The sequence below is a fragment of the Rutidosis leptorrhynchoides genome, chromosome 3, assembly GCF_046630445.1.
Source record: "Rutidosis leptorrhynchoides isolate AG116_Rl617_1_P2 chromosome 3, CSIRO_AGI_Rlap_v1, whole genome shotgun sequence".
Classification (NCBI taxonomy): domain Eukaryota; kingdom Viridiplantae; phylum Streptophyta; class Magnoliopsida; order Asterales; family Asteraceae; genus Rutidosis; species Rutidosis leptorrhynchoides.
Window position 1 is genome coordinate 102,595,882 of NC_092335.1, and position 19,213 is coordinate 102,615,094.

Below are 19,213 nucleotides of genomic sequence, written 5' to 3' on the forward strand. Positions count from 1 at the left end.
GTATGTTAGAATGTGTATGTTAATGGGTGGCAGAGCTGAAAAGCATATATGCGAGTGCGACTCGTTTAATAATTACTATTACTATTATCATGCCTAAACAATGAGTATCTGATCTACTGTTTGAATGTTTAACGTAGATCCTATGCATGTGTACATATATATATATATCAATATATGTATGGTTCATTACATGCTCGTGTTTCATGTGAGTAATTTCCCTTTTAATAGTATCCATGGCAATTTTCTATAATTGCCTGTAATAGTCAACAGAGAGACTTTATAGTAATTTTATAAACATACAAACCTATTGTTTGCTCTTCGAAGTTGTTGTCTCTTGGTATCGATTGCTTTTAGTGCCTCATTAGCATGCTGGCGTGTACAGTCAAGCTTCTGTTGTAATCCTGATAACTGCAATGAAGCTTGCTCTGACTTTCGTTGACTTCACGATATTTAGCCTCAAAGTCGTTGACCTAAACCCAACATGATTTTCTAATCTGGTTGAGTATTTCGACCCAAAAGTAAACCTGTTAACCCTGATCCAACCCAGATAACCCGTCATTTTGGGTCAATTGGTTCTCATGAGTCAATATCTAAATCTATCTATTGCTCATCATTAAATAAAAATAAAATATCTGAACTGTTGACTATTTTCAAATTATTTCTGGTTGTCGGGTGAACCCAAAAACTCACTGAGTAACCCAAACCCTAGCTAGAGGTTGGTGCGGTTCAGGTTGACAGGTTTGCAGATCAAAAACCCTGACCTGAACTTTCTTATTAATGATGATAGGATGATAGGATGATATGATGATATGATATAATGATAATGATAATAAAGGTGATTTGAGTTTGCAGGTACAGTTAATGCAAGAAACCCTACGCCAGATAGCGGTGTCGATGACGTCAGCAACTCTGAGACAGTGACCATTAATGTACAGCTTTTAAATGGCAAGAAATTCGTCATTGAAGCTAATCCAAATGCGTCTGTTGAGGCGTTCAAATCTGTTACTCGAACATAAGTGTAATGTACCGGCAGGAGAACAGAGGCTGGTGTACAAAGGACGTGTTTTGTATGACGATGATCGTGAGACTCTTAAAACCTACGGCATTTTACTTATAATATTACTCCAGGTGTTTGGTACTGTTATATAACTATCATATGTATGTATGTATGTATGTATGTATGTATGTATGTATGTATGTATGTATGTATGTATGTATGTATGTATGTATGTATGTATGTATGTATGTATGTATGTATGTATGTATGTATGTATGTATGTATGTATGTATGTATGTATGTATGTATGTATGTATGTATGTATGTATGTATGTATGTATGTATGTATGTATGTATGTATGTATGTATGTATGTATGTATGTATGTATGTATGTATGTATGTATGTATGTATGTATGTATGTATGTATGTATGTATGTATGTATGTATGTATGTATGTATGTATGTATGTATGTATGTATGTATGTATGTATGTATGTATGTATGTATGTATGTATGTATGTATGTATGTATGTATGTATGTATGTATGTATGTATGTATGTATGTATGTATGTATGTATGTATGTATGTATGTATGTATGTATGTATGTATGTATGTATGTATTGTAGGGTAGTATTTCGGGTTAGGTTGAATTGACCTGTGCTCTTATCAGTTTGGTCAGTCGGAACTAGTTGACCTAAACCCAACCTGATTTTATAATCTGGTTGAGTATTTCGACCTAAAAGTAAACTTGTTAACCCTGATCCAACCCAGGTAACCCGTTTATCTAATTATGCCAACAAGTTTTCCGGTTAATTTCGATTAACATGTCATTTTGGGTCAAATGGGTCTCATGAGTCAATATATAAATCTATTACTAATTATTAATAAGCATAAAAAATGGTATGCTCATCAAAATCTAATACTACTAAAACATCTTTAAGCATTTTAGTTCATCAAATTAAATTAAAAATTTTAAACTGTTGACTAGCTCTAAAATCATTTCTGGTTGTCGTGTGAACCCAAAAAACTCATTGATTCACCCAAACCCTGACCCAAACTTTCTTATTTTGATTCGTTTTCCTGTCGTGTTGGAACTTGCCAGCCTTAGGTTATACGAGTTGCTGCATGAATGTGATTAATTAAAGTATTACAAGTAGATACTGACATATACTTGGTGTTAACGTAATGAGGAAGTATTATTATATGCTAAATTTGCTTACTTCAAAGTTTTGTTAATATAGACAAATTGTTTGTGTTTGTTGATATTTTTTCCTTTTCTTAAAAATACAAAGTAAATCAAAATAAACAACTAGGGGGACTTATTTTTTACTAGATGTATTTTATCGAGGTGTTTTTTTTTCTTCTATACACTTGATTGATAGTTTAATTAATTGGTCAAATGTCTTTTTAATTTGGCTACAGGGTTGGAGTCGGACCACACCGTTCACCTGGTTCGTGGTTCAGGTGGTTTAAGTTGGATTGAACGCACTCCCAGCCAGGTTGTATTTGTATTTGCATTACTCGTGGTGGTGTTTAATTTTTTTTCTAATAGTTCATTATAATGATTATGTGGACTCACTAAAATTTTGTGTTTTTTAGGTATTCGGCCCCAGGATGCATTTTATACAAGCCATGCATGATTCAAATCCTGAATTCAGACAAATAATGCAAGATCCCGAGTTCAAACGTATGTTCCTCAAGCAGCCCATGAGCATGGAGGTAACATAACATGTTTATAATTCACTTATTATTTTCTTTGACTCTATTCAAACTTTTTACGTTGCTACTTTTATAATTTACTTATTATATTCTTTGACTAACATGTTTATTGCTCCTGTTACAGCAATGGATGACACTAAACGAAACTGTTTTCTCGGAGCTCACAAAGGGACCTGGTAACATGAATTTGGATATATATGATTAAGAACATTACAAATCATGCTCCTCCTTTATTTATCAAATATTATATTAATTATCATTATCTTTTAACTAATAAATAATAATAGTAGTTGTTTTTGTGTTTAAAAATGAATAACAGTCCCACCAGAGGAACTTTATGCAACGCAACTAGCACAGCTTCAAGAAATGGGATTTTCCGATACGAGTGAGAATCTGCAAGCATTGATTGCTCACTCAGGTGATGTTTATGGTACAATTGACCTCTTAACAATCTTGTCTAAATTTCATTAGCTCGATCTCTCATTTTCTGTTGTTATTGTTAGCGATTGTTGGGGAATCTTGGTTAGTGAAATTAAGCTAGTGTACATAATCAGTCAGCGTGTCAGGGATGACTTTTTTTTTTTTTTAGTTTATAAGCTTTTGGTATGTGGATTTTAGGAATTATCGCATGTTTTGTTGTGACGTGATCGTGGCACACTAAATATTTGATCATCACGGTTTTGTACATTTTTCTCATGTCCACATTGTCTAGTTGATTGAAACTCGTATGCTTTAAGTGACCACCAAATATATTATAAAACTATCCAAACTTAAACAAGTGCAAGAATCACAGTAGTAAAACAACTCGTACCATTTAACACTTTTTTATGTAGTGGCCAGGTGAATAACATTGCAATAAGCTTGCAGCATGGAAAACATATGCATGCATTGTTATCGGTTGTGTTCCAACTGTCAGACTATATGTACATTTTTTTATTACCTTTGAATGCAAGAGCCAAATTCAATCATCACTAGTATACAAAAATAAGATCAAAGATTTGTAGTATTATAAAAAAAAAAAAAATAACAAAATTACCGATTCAGTGTAGTCACGATTAGATGCATGATGACCCTAAATATGACGACTAGTTAACTATGTGTTATGATAAGGGCAAGGTTCAGCATTGGGTTTCAAGAACTTTAGCTCTATTGATATCCATAAATGATATATAAATGACTTCTCTATTCTCTTATCATTTTTTGCCACAGCCATAACCGCCACATCATCCTCTTCTTTCTGCCATTTTACCTCTTCCGGCACATCACATACATTTTAGTAATATTTTATCACCCAAAGCATAACATCATGGCAATACTAATAAGATCAACAACTTATTTAAAACCAAAAAAGAAAATGTTCAAAATGATGAGTTAATGCGTTTAATAATTCCTGAATAGACATGGCAATGTAAATATTGCCTATGTCTCATTTTAATATACTCCACACACAAGAAATCGTATTTTAAGAAATGTTATTATTATATTACATCTTTTACTTTACTACCCATAACTTTTTACTTGTACTTTTGTGTTGCATGTATAAAATAAGAATATAAAACAAAATTATAACTTATAATTCTAATATATTTATGAAATTTCACTACCAATTTGGAACAACACATAAAGGAATATTGGATTATTAAATTGGGATGGAACAAGTAATAGTTATACCTTGAGATCAGAAATGAATCGTATAGCTATGTCTTTAGTTGCAGCCCTTCTTTTTTTTTTTCCTTCCCTGAAACATCTGCAGCAATGGAATGATTTCATTTGTCATCCACACACGCGTTAGGAGGAAACTTTCACACACTATCGTCTCATTGGATGCCTGGTGTGCTTTGGATCGACATAACAAATTTTACTTTTATATTGTATTTTTGCTAAATTTACTTTTACCCGTAATTTTTTTACCTCACTCCATATTTTGTGTGTGTTGCATGTACTATGAAGTAAAAATATAAAACAAAATAATACCTTATTATTCTAATCTATTTATGGAATTTGACTACTAATTTACAATATATATATATATATATATATATATATATATATATATATATATATATATATATATATATATATATATATATATATATATATATATATATATATATATATATATATAGTGGTAGGATCAAGAGGGAAGTAACCAATCGGGGGGAAGCAAAATCTTTTTTTTTTCTTTTCGTTTTTTGAAAAAAACTTTGTTCACGAACATTATAGATTGGATGAAAATATGAACATTTAATAAAGACACTTTGTGATAAATGTTTTTATTTTAGCGAAAAAACGCTCGAAGAACTAATATATAACAATTATCGTGTTTTTCGAGCGTATGTTGAGGTTTTAGATATTAGAGTTTAGATATTAGGGTTTAGATATTAGGGTTTATAGGGTTTAGATATTAGGGTTTAGAAATTTAGGGTTTAGGGTTTAGATTTAGGATTTAGATTGAGTTTTTAACACGAACGGTTTAGAGTTTAGGGTTTAGGGTTTGATGTTTTGGGTAACCCTAAACCCTAAACTCTAAATCGGGCTAAATTTTACTTCACAAAACATGAAGGAAAAAAACGTTAACATTCTTCACGAACAATATTATCTTGAATGTTATTTTTGTCGATCGTTTTCCCGCCTAAATAATAACATTCATCACGAAGTGTTTTTTCTAAATGTTCACATTTTCGTGTGATCTTGATGCCTGAAAAAAAATTCCAAAAAAAACGAGAAAAAAAAATTTGCTTCCCCCCGATTGGTTACTTTCACATTGATCTTCGTTAGTGACATCCCCTAAAATAATGACACAGACGTGCTAATGTGAGTAAAAATAAAATAAAATAAATTTGAAGACGAAAGTAACTCTCAAAGACATCACAAGATACAAATTAGCAGAAAAGCTAATATCATGCATTCACGCGCTCTGAAATATAACTTCTAGAAAGAGAAAAAAAAAAAGTTTAAAGATGACTGATGATTTAGGTAAAAGTTTAAGCACGGCCCGACTAATTTTGTTAAAAAAATAAAAAAACTTGGGACAACTTAAATCAATAATTGCGTGAGATCATGACCAGGCTACGCCAAAACTCATGTGACCGATGAGAAACCGGGATATTATTTCGGGGTTGTTTAACATTTTGTCTTATATGGTGTGATGTAAGAAGAAAGTGGGATTAAATATCCACCTGAAGGTGACAACTGTAACCCTTTTATATATAAAAAAAAAGGGGTGAATTTGGGCTATTATTTTCTTTACTTTCAATAAATCCACTGATAAACCCTCACTCCACTGAACTCACCATTTCGATCAAGAAACCTGTGTTAAAACCCTAAATAAATCATGATGAGACGTGCTTTACTCAACCCCAAATTCTCCATTAATCACCTCCTTACCCCCACTCCTCGTTCATCTTCAACACCCATTCCAAACACTCAAATTTCACCTTCATTCAGTTACCCATCCAAATTCAGATTTTTCTCAGCTCTAAATCAGAATCCATTCACCGAAAAACCAAGCCCTAACACAGAATCAACCACCATTTCTCATCCACCACCGAAAGATTTCAAGTTCCAAGATGTCAGCAGCAATAAAGGTACATTACTAAACCCTAATTTCGTTTTCAGTTTATATGAATGAGTATTTGTCTATGAGTGTCTGTATGATTCGTTTAACAACATTTTATATTACTATTATCATGCCTAAAGCCCTAAACTCGATCTTAATGAGTATCTGATTAACTGTTTGAATGTTTAACATGGCTCCTATGCATGTGTACATATGTATGGTTCATACATGCTCGTGTTTCATGTGAGTAAATTATCATCTAATAGTTTTCATGGCAATTTTCTATTATTTTCTGTAATGGTCAACAGAAAAACTTTTTAGCAATTTTACAAAAATACAAACCTATTGTTTGCTCTTATTCTGACCTGAACTTTCTTATTCTGAGTCGGTTGGTTTGAAATAGCCATCACTGTTAAGGTTATAGCTGCATGAATGTGATTTAAGTATTACAAGTAAAGTATTTATTTATTTCCCTAACTTTTATTTGGCTACAGGGGAGACAGACCAAGTTAGCTCGGTTGAACCGGGTGGAACCAGCTTTGGCGGTAAACATCGATTATTTCCACAGACTGATCCTGACATGATGCGAGAAGCCATGAATCTATTGAACAACCCAGTCATTTTGCGTGACATGGTGATGAGCAACCCTCAGTTGCGTGAACTCTTTGATCGAATTCCAGAAATACGTCAGAACATTAACGATCTCCCCATTGACAAACGAATGGAGCTTTTAAGAAACCCTGAGCGCTTGCTTGAAATACTGGGCCGGCCGGAGACGACTACTGCTTCTCCTGATCCGAGTACCGACCCCCTTCCTAATCCTTTGGCTGCTGCTGCTGCTTCTGGTAAGTTATCGATTATTTCCACTCTTTTGCAACTCGTATATATATTAATTACATATGCTTTGTGTATCTAATCTAATACTAATAATATAATATAATATATAATATAATATTAATAATTAAATAGTAATGATAATGATAACATGATAATATCATGAAATGATGATATGATGGTACGATGATACAGTGATATGATGATGCGATGTAATGATGATATGATGATATGATAATGTTAATAAAGGTGATGTGAGTTTGCAGGTACAGATAATGCAACAAACCCTACGCCATATGGCGGTGTCGATGATGTCAGCAACTCTGGGACAGTCACGGTTAATGTACGGCTTTTAAATGGCAAGAAATTCATCATTGGAGCTAGTCTCAACGCGTCTGTTGAGGCGTTCAAATCTGTTGTTGAACAGAAGTGTGATGTACCAGCAGGAGAACAGAGGCTTGTGTACAAAGGACGTGTTTTGTATGACGATGATCATGAGACTCTTAAAACCTATGGTATTTTACTTATAATATTACTCCAGTTGATACTGTTATACAACTATCATGTATGTATTGTAAGGTAGTATTTCGGGTTAGGTCGAATTGACCCGCGCTCTGGTTATGGGGTTGGTCAGTCAGAACTAGTTGACCTAACTCAACCTGATTTTCTAATCTGGTTGAGTACTTCGACCTAAAAGTAAACCTGTTAACCCTGATCCAAGCCAGATAACCCATTTATCTAATTTTGCCAACTGGTCAATTTCGATTAACATGTTATTTTGGGTCAAATGGGTCTAATGACATACTTGGTGTTGCTGTTAACGTTCTGATGTAGCATGCTGAATAAATTTGCTTAAAATTTTTGTTAATATAGACAAATTGTTTTGTGTTTGTTGATATTTTTTCTTTTTCATAAAAAACATAGTAACTCAAAATGAACAATTAGGGGGGCTTATTTTTTACTAGATGTATTTTATTGAGGGGTTTATTTATGAACTTGATTGTTAGTTTAATTAATTAACTGCTCAAATGTCTTTTTATATTTGGCTATAGGCTTGGAGGCGGACGACACCGTTCACCTGATTCGTGGTTCAGGTGGTTTAAGTTGGTTTCAACGTACTCCCAGCCCGGTAGGTATTATTTGTGTTAGTTTGAATTAATTTTTCTAATAGTTCATTATGATGATGTGGCGTTTTTTAGTTACTCGGGCCTAGGGCACATATAATACAAGCTATGCATGATTCAAATCCAGAATTCAGCAAGATGATAAATAATCCTGAGTTCAAGAGTATGTTCCCCAATCCCATGTCCATTGAGGTAAATCCTTACTCTATTCAACTTTTATATTATTGTTATTGTTATTGTTATTGTTATTGTTATTGTTATTGTTATAATTCACTTGTTATTATCTTAACTGTAACCGTGTAACGTCATGTTATTGCTCCTGTTACAGCAATTGATGACATTAACCGAAACCGTTTTTTCGGACTTCACAAGGGGACCTGGTAACATGAATTTCGATATGCTTAGGAACATAACAAATAATGCATGCTCCTTTGTTTATCAAATATTATATTATATAGTAATAATATATTATTATTAGTATTTAGTATTATTATCTTATAACTAAAACTAATTGATGCTTTTGTGTTTAAAATGAATAACAGTGCCTCCGGAGGAGAAGTATGCAACCCAATTAGCACAACTTGAAGAAATGGGGTTTTTGGATACTCGTCAGAATCTTCAAGCACTGACAGCTCACGGTGGTGACGTTTATGCTACAGTTGAGCTCTTAACAATCCTTTCCTCATATCATTAGCCCGATCTGTCATAGTTTATGAACTTTTAGAATTTGAATTTTAGAAATTATTATTACATGTTTTTTGTGACATGATCATGGTAATGTAAATATTTGATCATCTACTTCCATCATTGGTTTTGTACATTTCTCTCATGTCCTCATTGTCTAGTTGATTGAAACTCGTATCGTATGCTCTAAGCGATCACCAAATATATTATATATCATTATTATTATTATATTATAAAACGATCCAAACTCAAACCTTAAACAAGTGCAATAAGCTCGTACCATTTACTAGCACTTTCTTATGTAGTAAGTGAACAACATTGCACAACTCAAAGGTTTAGAAGAAATTTCCTTTGGGGTGGAGATTGTCTTAAAAAGAAAACATGTCTTGTAAAGTGGGAGTCGGTTTGCTTACCGAAAGAATTTGGTGGTTTGGGTATAACTATTCGTTTAAAAAACTTAGCTATGCTTGCTAAGTGGGGGGTTCGTGTAAATTCCAACAAGCAATGTGTTATGACAATTTGCCTAGCGCACCCACACCAGTAGAAGCGAGGATATAATTTGTTTGAGACAAACGTGCGAGAAATAATAGAAAACAAATAAAGTAACTGATAACACGGCGATTTAACGTGGTTCGGCAAACCCTGCCTACGTCCACCCCAAGAGTCTCCTTTATTCTTATAATATAAAAGAACCCGGTACAAGAAAAAGTACACTATGAGTTAAACTCAAACCCAAGCCCCTTAGATTTTAGTATAAAATCTAAGTTTCCCGTACACTCTTTTACACTCCTTACAAGAATAAAACTCTCGACCTCACAAATACATACTCTCCGTTGATATTATCGATCAACTGTGTTTTCCCTTTGTGATCTTATTTTGTGGATGATCTTCACTTTCTATATAGCCATGTATTTATATTGCATCTTACACATGTATTAGGTACATGTGAACACCATGTATGAAAACAATACTACAATACATAGCCATACAATTCCTTTTCCAACTTCATATTTTAGTTTCATACACCAAAATTGTAGGCTACCTTTGACATTGAATCTATGGAATTGAGCCACCAAAAAAACATATCAAATATATTGTGGCTGGTATTCAACCACCATCCAACAATCTCCACCTTGGCGAACATTCCATCTTCTTCGTCACCGAAAATACTAATACCAAGTATTTTCACCATTGGCCTCCATTATCCCCGCTGCACACACCTTGAATCACCTCAGTCCTGAACCCTGATTCAAATAAAACGGCCAATAATCGTGTGCAGCTAACCCTGTCAACTTACATAGTTAACTCCGGAGAGGAGTCTCGAATCACCTCTCCCTCGGTGGGATTTCCCTTCTCACCATCGTCTAACTTGATCAAACATGTCGCCACATGTTCCCGATCAATTTCCCGTGTGCACACTTTCCAAACCTTCGAGACACGAGTACATTTGGTACTCGCCACCAGACGATATAAACCCTCGTACTTCTCTCCCTTCATCAGGACCTTCCTGCCACGTGTGATTTTCATAACTCCACCTACGGTCGAATAGCCGTATCCTTGAGAATCCAGCTGACTTAAGGAAATTAGATTCTTGCACATCTTTGGTGCGTATGCCACATCACCAAAAGTGTAAGCAGCTCCGTGAAACAATTTTATTTTCACAATGCCAACACCCTCAACATCACATGTTGAACCATCACCTAAAGTCAGCACCCCCGCTTTCTTTAATATTAACTTATCAAAATAAGCTTTCTTGGAACACACATGCATCGTACAACCAGAATCTAAAATCCATTCATCTTGAGCAGAAGTAGAACCTTTGTAGACTGTGAGAACATCTCCTAAATTAACCGACTCATTAACTGCTACTGCAGCTGATGAACCCCCAGATTTATCTTCACCATTCTTCCAGAGTGGACAATCCTTCTTGTAATGAACCCACTCTTGACATTTGAAGCACTGGACACCCTTCACACCGTCTCTTGATCTGAACCTACTTTTATTACCAGATCTCTTTTCGGCAAACCTTCCCTTTCCATGACCAACCATAGCAAACTCATGCCCATAACGGCCATCAGATCTTTGTCGCTTATCCTGAGACAAAAGTGCCGGTACTACCTCCTCCATCTTTACAGTAGCCTTTCCGTAAAGAACAGTAGTAACCAAAGTATCATACGAACTGGGAAGAGAGGTAAGAAGAATAAGGGCCTTATCTTCTTCCTCAATATTAACCTCAACTTTTGCAAGTCGATCCACCAGACCATTAAACACGTTCATGTGTTCAATGATATTCCCGCCATCCTCCATCTTCAACCGATAAAGATCACGCTTCAAGTTTAGCTTTGTGGTCATATTCTTTCCGAGATATAACTTCTCGAGGGCCACCCACAACCCTGTCGCGGTTGTCTCGCTACTGACATTATTAATGATCTTATCACTGATGGAAAGGCGAATGGTACTGACACATCTTTCCTCGATGTCATTCCAATCGTCATCCGTCATCTTTTCTGGCTTGCCGTCCTTTTTACCCTTTAACGGCTTTGCCAAGCCCTGCTGAACCAGGACATCCTTCACCCTTGCTTGCCACAAGGTGAAATTCCCAGTTCCATCAAATGGCTCCACCTTAAACTGCATACCGCTATTTCCCGCCATCTCAAACCAAAAAACTATCTGATAAACCTGGATACGCTCTGATACCACTTGTTATGACAATTTGCCTAGCGCACTCACACCAGTGGAAGCGAGGATATAATTTGTTTGAGACAAACGTGCGAGAAATAATAGAAAACAAATAAAGTAACTGATAACACGGCGATTTAACGTGGTTCGGCAAACCCTGCCTACGTCCACCCCAAGAGTCTCCTTTATTCTTATAATATAAAAGAACCCGGTACAAGAAAAAGTACACTATGAGTTAAACTCAAACCCAAGCCCCTTAGATTTTAGTATAAAATCTAAGTTTCCTGTACACTCTTTTACACTCCTTACAAGAATAAAACTCTCGACCTCACAAATACATACTCTCCGTTGATATTATCGATCAACTGTGTTTTCCCTTTGTGATCTTATTTTGTGGATGATCTTCACTTTCTCCATAGCCATGTATTTATATTGCATCTTACACATGTATTAGGTACATGTGAACACCATGTATGAAAACAATACTACAATACATAGCCATACAATTCCTTTTCCAACTTCATATTTTAGTTTCATACACCAAAATTGTAGGCTACCTTTGACATTGAATCTATGGAATTGAGCCACCAAAAAAACATGTCAAATATATTGTGGTTGGTATTCAACCACCATCCAACAATCTCCACCTTGGCGAACATTCCATCTTCTTCGTCACCGAAAATACTAATACCAAGTATTTTCACCATTGGCCTCCATTATCCCCGCTGCACACACCTTGAATCACCTCAGTCCTGAACCCTGATTCAAATAAAACGGCCAATAATCGTGTGCAGCTAACCCTGTCAACTTACATAGTTAACTCCGGAGAGGAGTCTCGAATCACCTCTCCCTCGGTGGGATTTCCCTTCTCACCATCGTCTAACTTGATCAAACATGTCGCCACATGTTCCCGATCAATTTCCCGTGTGCACACTTTCCAAACCTTCGAGACACGAGTACATTTGGTACTCGCCACCAGACGATATAAACCCTCATACTTCTCTCCCTTCATCAGGACCTTCCTGCCACGTGTGATTTTCATAACTCCACCTACGGTCGAATAGCCGTATCCTTGAGAATCCAACTGACTTAAGGAAATTAGATTCTTGCACATCTTTGGTGCGTACGCCACATCACCAAAAGTGTAAGCAGCTCCGTGAAACAATTTTATTTTCACAATGCCAACACCCTCAACATCACATGTTGAACCATCACCTAAAGTCAGCACCCCCGCTTTCTTTAATATTAACTTATCAAAATAAGCTTTCTTGGAACACACATGCATCGTACAACCAGAATCTAAAATCCATTCATCTTGAGCAGAAGTAGAACCTTTGTAGACTGTGAGAACATCTCCTAAATTAACCGACTCATTAACTGCTACTGCAGCTGATGAACCCCCAGATTTATCTTCACCATTCTTCCAGAGTGGACAATCCTTCTTGTAATGACCCCACTCTTGACATTTGAAGCACTGGACACCCTTCACACCGTCTCTTGATCTGAACCTACTTTTATTACCAGATCTCTTTTCGGCAAACCTTCCCTTTCCATGACCAACCATAGCAAACTCATGCCCATAACGGCCATCAGATCTTTGTCGCTTATCCTGAGACAAAAGTGCCGGTACTACCTCCTCCATCTTTACAGTAGCCTTTCCGTAAAGAACAGTAGTAACCAAAGTATCATACGAACTGGGAAGAGAGGTAAGAAGAATAAGGGCCTTATCTTCTTCCTCAATATTAACCTCAACTTTTGCAAGTTGATCCACCAGACCATTAAACACGTTCATGTGTTCAATGATATTCCCGCCATCCTCCATCTTCAACCGATAAAGATCACGCTTCAAGTTTAGCTTTGTGGTCATATTCTTTCCGAGATATAACTTCTCGAGGGCCACCCACAACCCTGTCGCGGTTGTCTCGCTACTGACATTATTAATGATCTTATCACTGATGGAAAGGCGAATGGTACTGACACATCTTTCCTCGATGTCATTCCAATCGTCATCCGTCATCTTTTCTGGCTTGCCGTCCTTTTTACCCTTTAACGGCTTTGCCAAGCCCTGCTGAACCAGGACATCCTTCACCCTTGCTTGCCACAAGGTGAAATTCCCAGTTCCATCAAATGGCTCCACCTTAAACTGCATACCGCTATTTCCCGCCATCTCAAACCAAAAAACTATCTGATAAACCTGGATACGCTCTGATACCACTTGTTATGACAATTTGCCTAGCGCACCCACACCAGTGGAGGCGAGGATATAATTTGTTTGAGACAAACGTGCGAGAAATAATAGAAAACAAATAAAGTAACTGATAACACGGCGATTTAACGTGGTTCGGCAAACCCTGCCTACGTCCACCCCAAGAGTCTCCTTTATTCTTATAATATAAAAGAACCCGGTACAAGAAAAAGTACACTATGAGTTAAACTCAAACTCAAGCCCCTTAGATTTTAGTATAAAATCTAAGTTTCCCGTACACTCTTTTACACTCCTTACAAGAATAAAACTCTCGACCTCACAAATACACACTCTCCGTTGATATTATCGATCAACTGTGTTTTCCCTTTGTGATTTTTTTGTGTGGATGATCTTCACTTTCTCCATAGCCATGTATTTATATTGCATCTTACACATGTATTAGGTACATGTGAACACCATGTATGAAAACAATACTACAATACATAGCCATACAATTCCTTTTCCAACTTCATATTTTGGTTTCATACACCAAAATTGTAGGCTACCTTTGACATTGAATCTATGGAATTGAGCCACAAAAAAAAAACATGTCAAATATATTGTGGTTGGTATTCAACCACCATCCAACACAATGTTTATGGAAATCTATCGTTTTTACCTCCTTTGGTCCTTTTCGAGGTAAATTAATGAACAACGTGTCTTCGTTACATACTTCTCACTTTCCCCGATTTAGAAAGATTTGGTAAATCTTCAAAAGATTGAATCCGCGCAAGGCATTGTTGGTCCGAATAATTGGACGTGGAAGTTAGGGAATGGAGCGAGTATTTTATTTTGGTATAATTCGTGGGCCGATGGGCTTATCTTAAAAGATGCTTTTCCTTCCTTGTTCTTTATATGTGATCAAAAGTATCAATGTATAAGGAAATTTTGCTTTCCTTATGAGGATGATGTGCCTCAAGTGGGTTGGGATTTCCATTTATCGCTTCCTCTGTCATCCTTCATTGTTATTAAAGTGCAACAACTTTGCTCCCTGTTATCTCGCTACTGTCTAAATGCAAGAGAAGCTGACCGCCTTACATGGGCCACAGGCCCATTTGATTCTTTTTCCGTGGCGGACTCTATTCGCATCATCGTTCAATCCTATAACGGTAGTCCACCCGTGTGGCCCAAAGACTGTGGGGGCAATAATGTTCCTTCAAAGATTATGGTTTTTCATTGACTTGCCATCAAAAAGAGTATTCCCGTGAGAGACGTTTTAGCAAGAAGACATATTTTACCACTTAATCAATCTACGTTATGTGTTTGGTGTATGGTTGACACTGAAACCATCGATCATTTGTTACTTCATTACAAGTGGCCTTCGTCTATATGGTCTGATTTATTTCGGTGGTGGAACATTCGTTGGGTTATTCCGAGATCAATTGTTGACTTTTCTTTTGATTGGTATTATGGTATGGGTATTAAGGCTTCTAGTTTTTGGAAGATGATTTGGCCCGCTACTATTTGGACAATTTGGATGGCAAGAAACGACATCATCTTCAATAACAAATTCACGTGTCGGTCCATTGTGGTTCGGAACATCAAACTTAAAGTTTTTCTTTGGGCGTCTAATCTCAAACTCGTTCATGGTTTACAAGCTTACGTATGGGAGCAAAATCCTTATTTACTTTGTCAATAGGATTGTTTTGTTGTATTCCTCCAATTGTTTACAATTGTATTTTTCTTTCCTTGTAATCCTAATCGGTAGCATTCATCCAGGGGTGTCTTCGGTACATGTGCAGAGTGTGCAACCGAACATGGCCAAAAAAAATTTAGGACCCAAAATTTTGAAAAATAGTAGTTTAAATATAATAAAATGGCAATTATTTGTGAATAAAATAGATTATTACGTTTTTTTAGATTTATTTTGTATTGATAAGTTTTTATAGTATTAACTTTTTTATGAATTTAAAAGATTAAAAGATTTAATGCCTATAATGGGGCTCAATTTTATGTCTCGATCAGGGCCCTAAAAATCGTTGAGACGACCCTGCATTCATCGCTTTGATGAAACTGTCTGTTTTTTATAATACATATTCCAAAATTGCAATAAGCTCCTCAAATTTGCAGCATGCTTGGAGAACATATGCATGCATCGCTATCGGTGGTGTTCCAGATGTGAAACTATATGTACATTTAGTTTATTCCAAGTTTAAAGCATTTCATTATTGAAATTTTTGTACTTTGTTTTGTTTTCTAGCTTCTCAACCAAATAGTTTATTTTTTTTATTATTTTTTTTTAATCAAGCAAAATATAATATCAACCGCAAAACAATTTACAAATGATCCCGAACGAGAAGAAAATTGAGGAAGGAATAAAGCAACGGCTATATAAGAAATCTATAGGAATATACAAACGACAAATAAAAACAAAGAACTATGAAATGAACAATAAGAGGATCAACCAATTCCGGACCTATTTGTTAAGTAGGAAACCGGATTGATCATCCATTGATGCCACTCTAAAGAAGCTTTCTTTAGACGTTTTGAAATCCAACCGAAACTTAGAGTATGAATGCTCGATAGGATGGATGCCGACTCCCAAACTTTATTTTGGAATACACAATCATTTCTAGCTTTCCACATTACATAACTACACACCCATTTAGAAGCTTCCCACATTGATTCCCCTAATTTTGTTGATGATGCCGCAGGAGTTACATCAAAAACCGACTGCAAAGAATGAATGCTACCGCTAAGAAAATTCCACCATTTTAGAAGCAAGTCCCAAACACTCCTCACTTTATTGCAATTAAATAAAAAATGCTCAACCGTCTCGATTTCTTTATCGCACAAAAGACAGTGTATAGAATGGAGATCAATACCACGTTTGTCAAATTCATGCCTAACCGGAAGACGACTTTGCATAGCACGCACGAATATATACTAACCAGGTCTCTAATATAACTATCTGAGAGTGTTAACTAGTACTTATAATAATAATAATAATAATAATAATAATAATAATAATAATAATAATAATAATAATAATAATAATATAATAATAATAATAATAATAATAATAATAATAATAATAATAAATGAAAAATAAAATAATATTTTAATTTTCATAATTGAAATAAAAATTGAATGATGATATATATGTACACAATTAATTTATATGGTACAACACTTTAATACATGTTTGATTGTGTATGAATATAAAATATATTGTGTACCAGTGACGAAGCTAGGATTTTAAATCAATGGTGTCTTAAGACGTTTATCTTTGAATCTTATTTTTTTGAAAATAAATAAACACGTGATTGACAACGGTATGTTGTAAATAAAGTTTTATAGTTTTATTTATTTGATTAGATTAAAAGCTTGATATTTTTTTAATCATTGGGATTCTAAAAATTTGTTTATAAAAAGAAAATTACATTTAAAGTTGTGTAGAATTTGTATTAAGCATTTGCAGATTAGATTAGACGATAAATAAACAAACGTTTGAATGAGGTACAGTTAATTTTTAAATACTTAACTTATATACAACTATTTTTTTAAGCAAACAAATGTTAAAAATGTACATAACAAAGTCCAATTGGGCTAAAGGTTGATGGTCTTCTATCAAAATTTCACTAAATGTGTGAATGGGGGATGATAATATCACTGCAAATTCAACATTCAATTGACCAATGAGCTAAAATTTGAATGGGTCAATTGACCCCAATAAACTTAACATCGCTTCGCCTATGTTGTGTACAAATTAATTCCCATAAAAAATAGATAATTTTTTTTACTGATTAGTTAGAAAATAGAACGTATGTTTTATCATCACTACTAGTATGTAAAAATAAGATTAAACAATTGGATGAAGAAATTAAACAATTGGCAAACATATGTAATGGCTGGGAACGAGAAGCAGAAGTGAGAACTCTTAACGATAATGAAAGGAAGGAATGGTTATCATCTAGGGGTACGTGGATTGAAAAGGATAGGATCAAATGTAATATGCTACGACAAAAGTCAAGGATCAAATGGTCGATTGAAGGAGATGAAAACACAAGCTACTTTCACTCGGTAATCAAGCGTAGAAACAACAAAAACAATATTAGAGGGCTGTTTGTTAACGGGTATTGGAACGAGGATCCAGTGGAGGTAAAAGATGAGATATTTCGACATTTTAAATCGTTTTATGAAGACCACGATAATAGAGGATTCTGTTTTGGAGGTTTCGAAACCTGTAAAATCTCCATTGAGGAAGCTGCTGAACTCGAACGTCCATTTAGTCAAGAAGAGGTATGGGAAGCGATTAAGGGTTGCGGTACATCTAAAGCACCGGGTCCAGACGGTTTCAATTTTAAATTTTACAGGAAATTCTGGTGGTTGATTAAAGATGATTTAATGTTAGCTTTGCATTGGTTCTGGGAACACGGGGAAATCAGTCATGGATGTAACGCCTCATTCATTACTCTTATCCCTAAGATAAAAGACCCCACCTCGCTTCGTGATTACCGACCGATTAGCCTTATCAATAGCTATTACAAAATAATTGCCAAAATTCTTTCGAATCGAATTCGAGGTATTGTTGAGAAACTGATAGGTGTGGAACAAAGTGCGTTTATTAGAGGAAGGTCAGTCCATTCTGGTGGCAAACGAACTGGTGGATGACGTCAAAAAAAGGAAATCGAAGTGTTTCATTTTCAAGGCTGATTTTGAGAAGGCGTTCGATAGTGTGTGGTGGAGGTTTTTACTTGATATCATGGGAAACATGGGGTTTGGTGAGAAGTGGAGAAAATGGATAGGGTCGTGCTTCAAATCTGCATCTATCTCTATCCTAGTTAACGGCTCACCCACCAAAGAGTTTAAATTACATAAGGGGGTACGCCAGGGGGATCCGTTATCTCCTTATCTCTTCATTATCGCCAGCGAGGGCTTAAATATCCTCGCGAACATTACAGCTAGAGATGGATTAATAAGAGGTGTGTGTATCGGAGATAATAGAATTAGAGTGTCTCATCTTCAATTTGCGAACGACACAATTTTTTTTGGAGAATGGAGCAAGCTAAATGTGTCAAATGTTCATAATACTCTTGCATGTTTTGAGAAAGTTTCCGGGTTAAAAATCAATATGAATAAAAGTCAATTGTTTGGAATCGGGGTGCAGCAAGCTGATGTGGAAACCATGGCACTTAGAATTGGTTGCGATGTAGGTAAATTCCCATTCACCTATCTAGGAATGCCCATCGGTCAGAAAGCTCATAAAAAGAAAGCATGGGACCCGGTAATCGAAAAGTTCAATAAATGGTTAGCGGATTGGAAGGCACGCTCGATGTCATTCGGGGGACGGCTAACACTCATTAAATCGGTTCTTAGTAGTTTACCCCTATATTTCTTCTTGTTGTTTCGTGCTCCCTCCTGCGTC

General features: G+C 35.5%; 1 protein-coding gene across 1 annotated transcript in view; it reads left to right on the forward strand.

Annotated features, from left to right (window-relative positions):
• LOC139896589 (uncharacterized) overlaps nucleotides 1-3,392 on the forward strand; it is a 50,262-nt gene extending 46,870 nt beyond the window's left edge. The window contains exons 2-6 of the mRNA XM_071879230.1: nucleotides 853-1,102; nucleotides 2,424-2,500; nucleotides 2,601-2,720; nucleotides 2,845-2,896; nucleotides 3,040-3,392. Coding sequence (XP_071735331.1) covers nucleotides 943-1,102; nucleotides 2,424-2,500; nucleotides 2,601-2,720; nucleotides 2,845-2,896; nucleotides 3,040-3,191 — 561 coding nt within the window. The 5' untranslated portion in view covers nucleotides 853-942 and the 3' untranslated portion in view covers nucleotides 3,192-3,392. The remainder of the gene's footprint in view (nucleotides 1-852; nucleotides 1,103-2,423; nucleotides 2,501-2,600; nucleotides 2,721-2,844; nucleotides 2,897-3,039) is intronic.
• The last annotated feature ends 15,821 nt before the right edge of the window (nucleotides 3,393-19,213 follow it).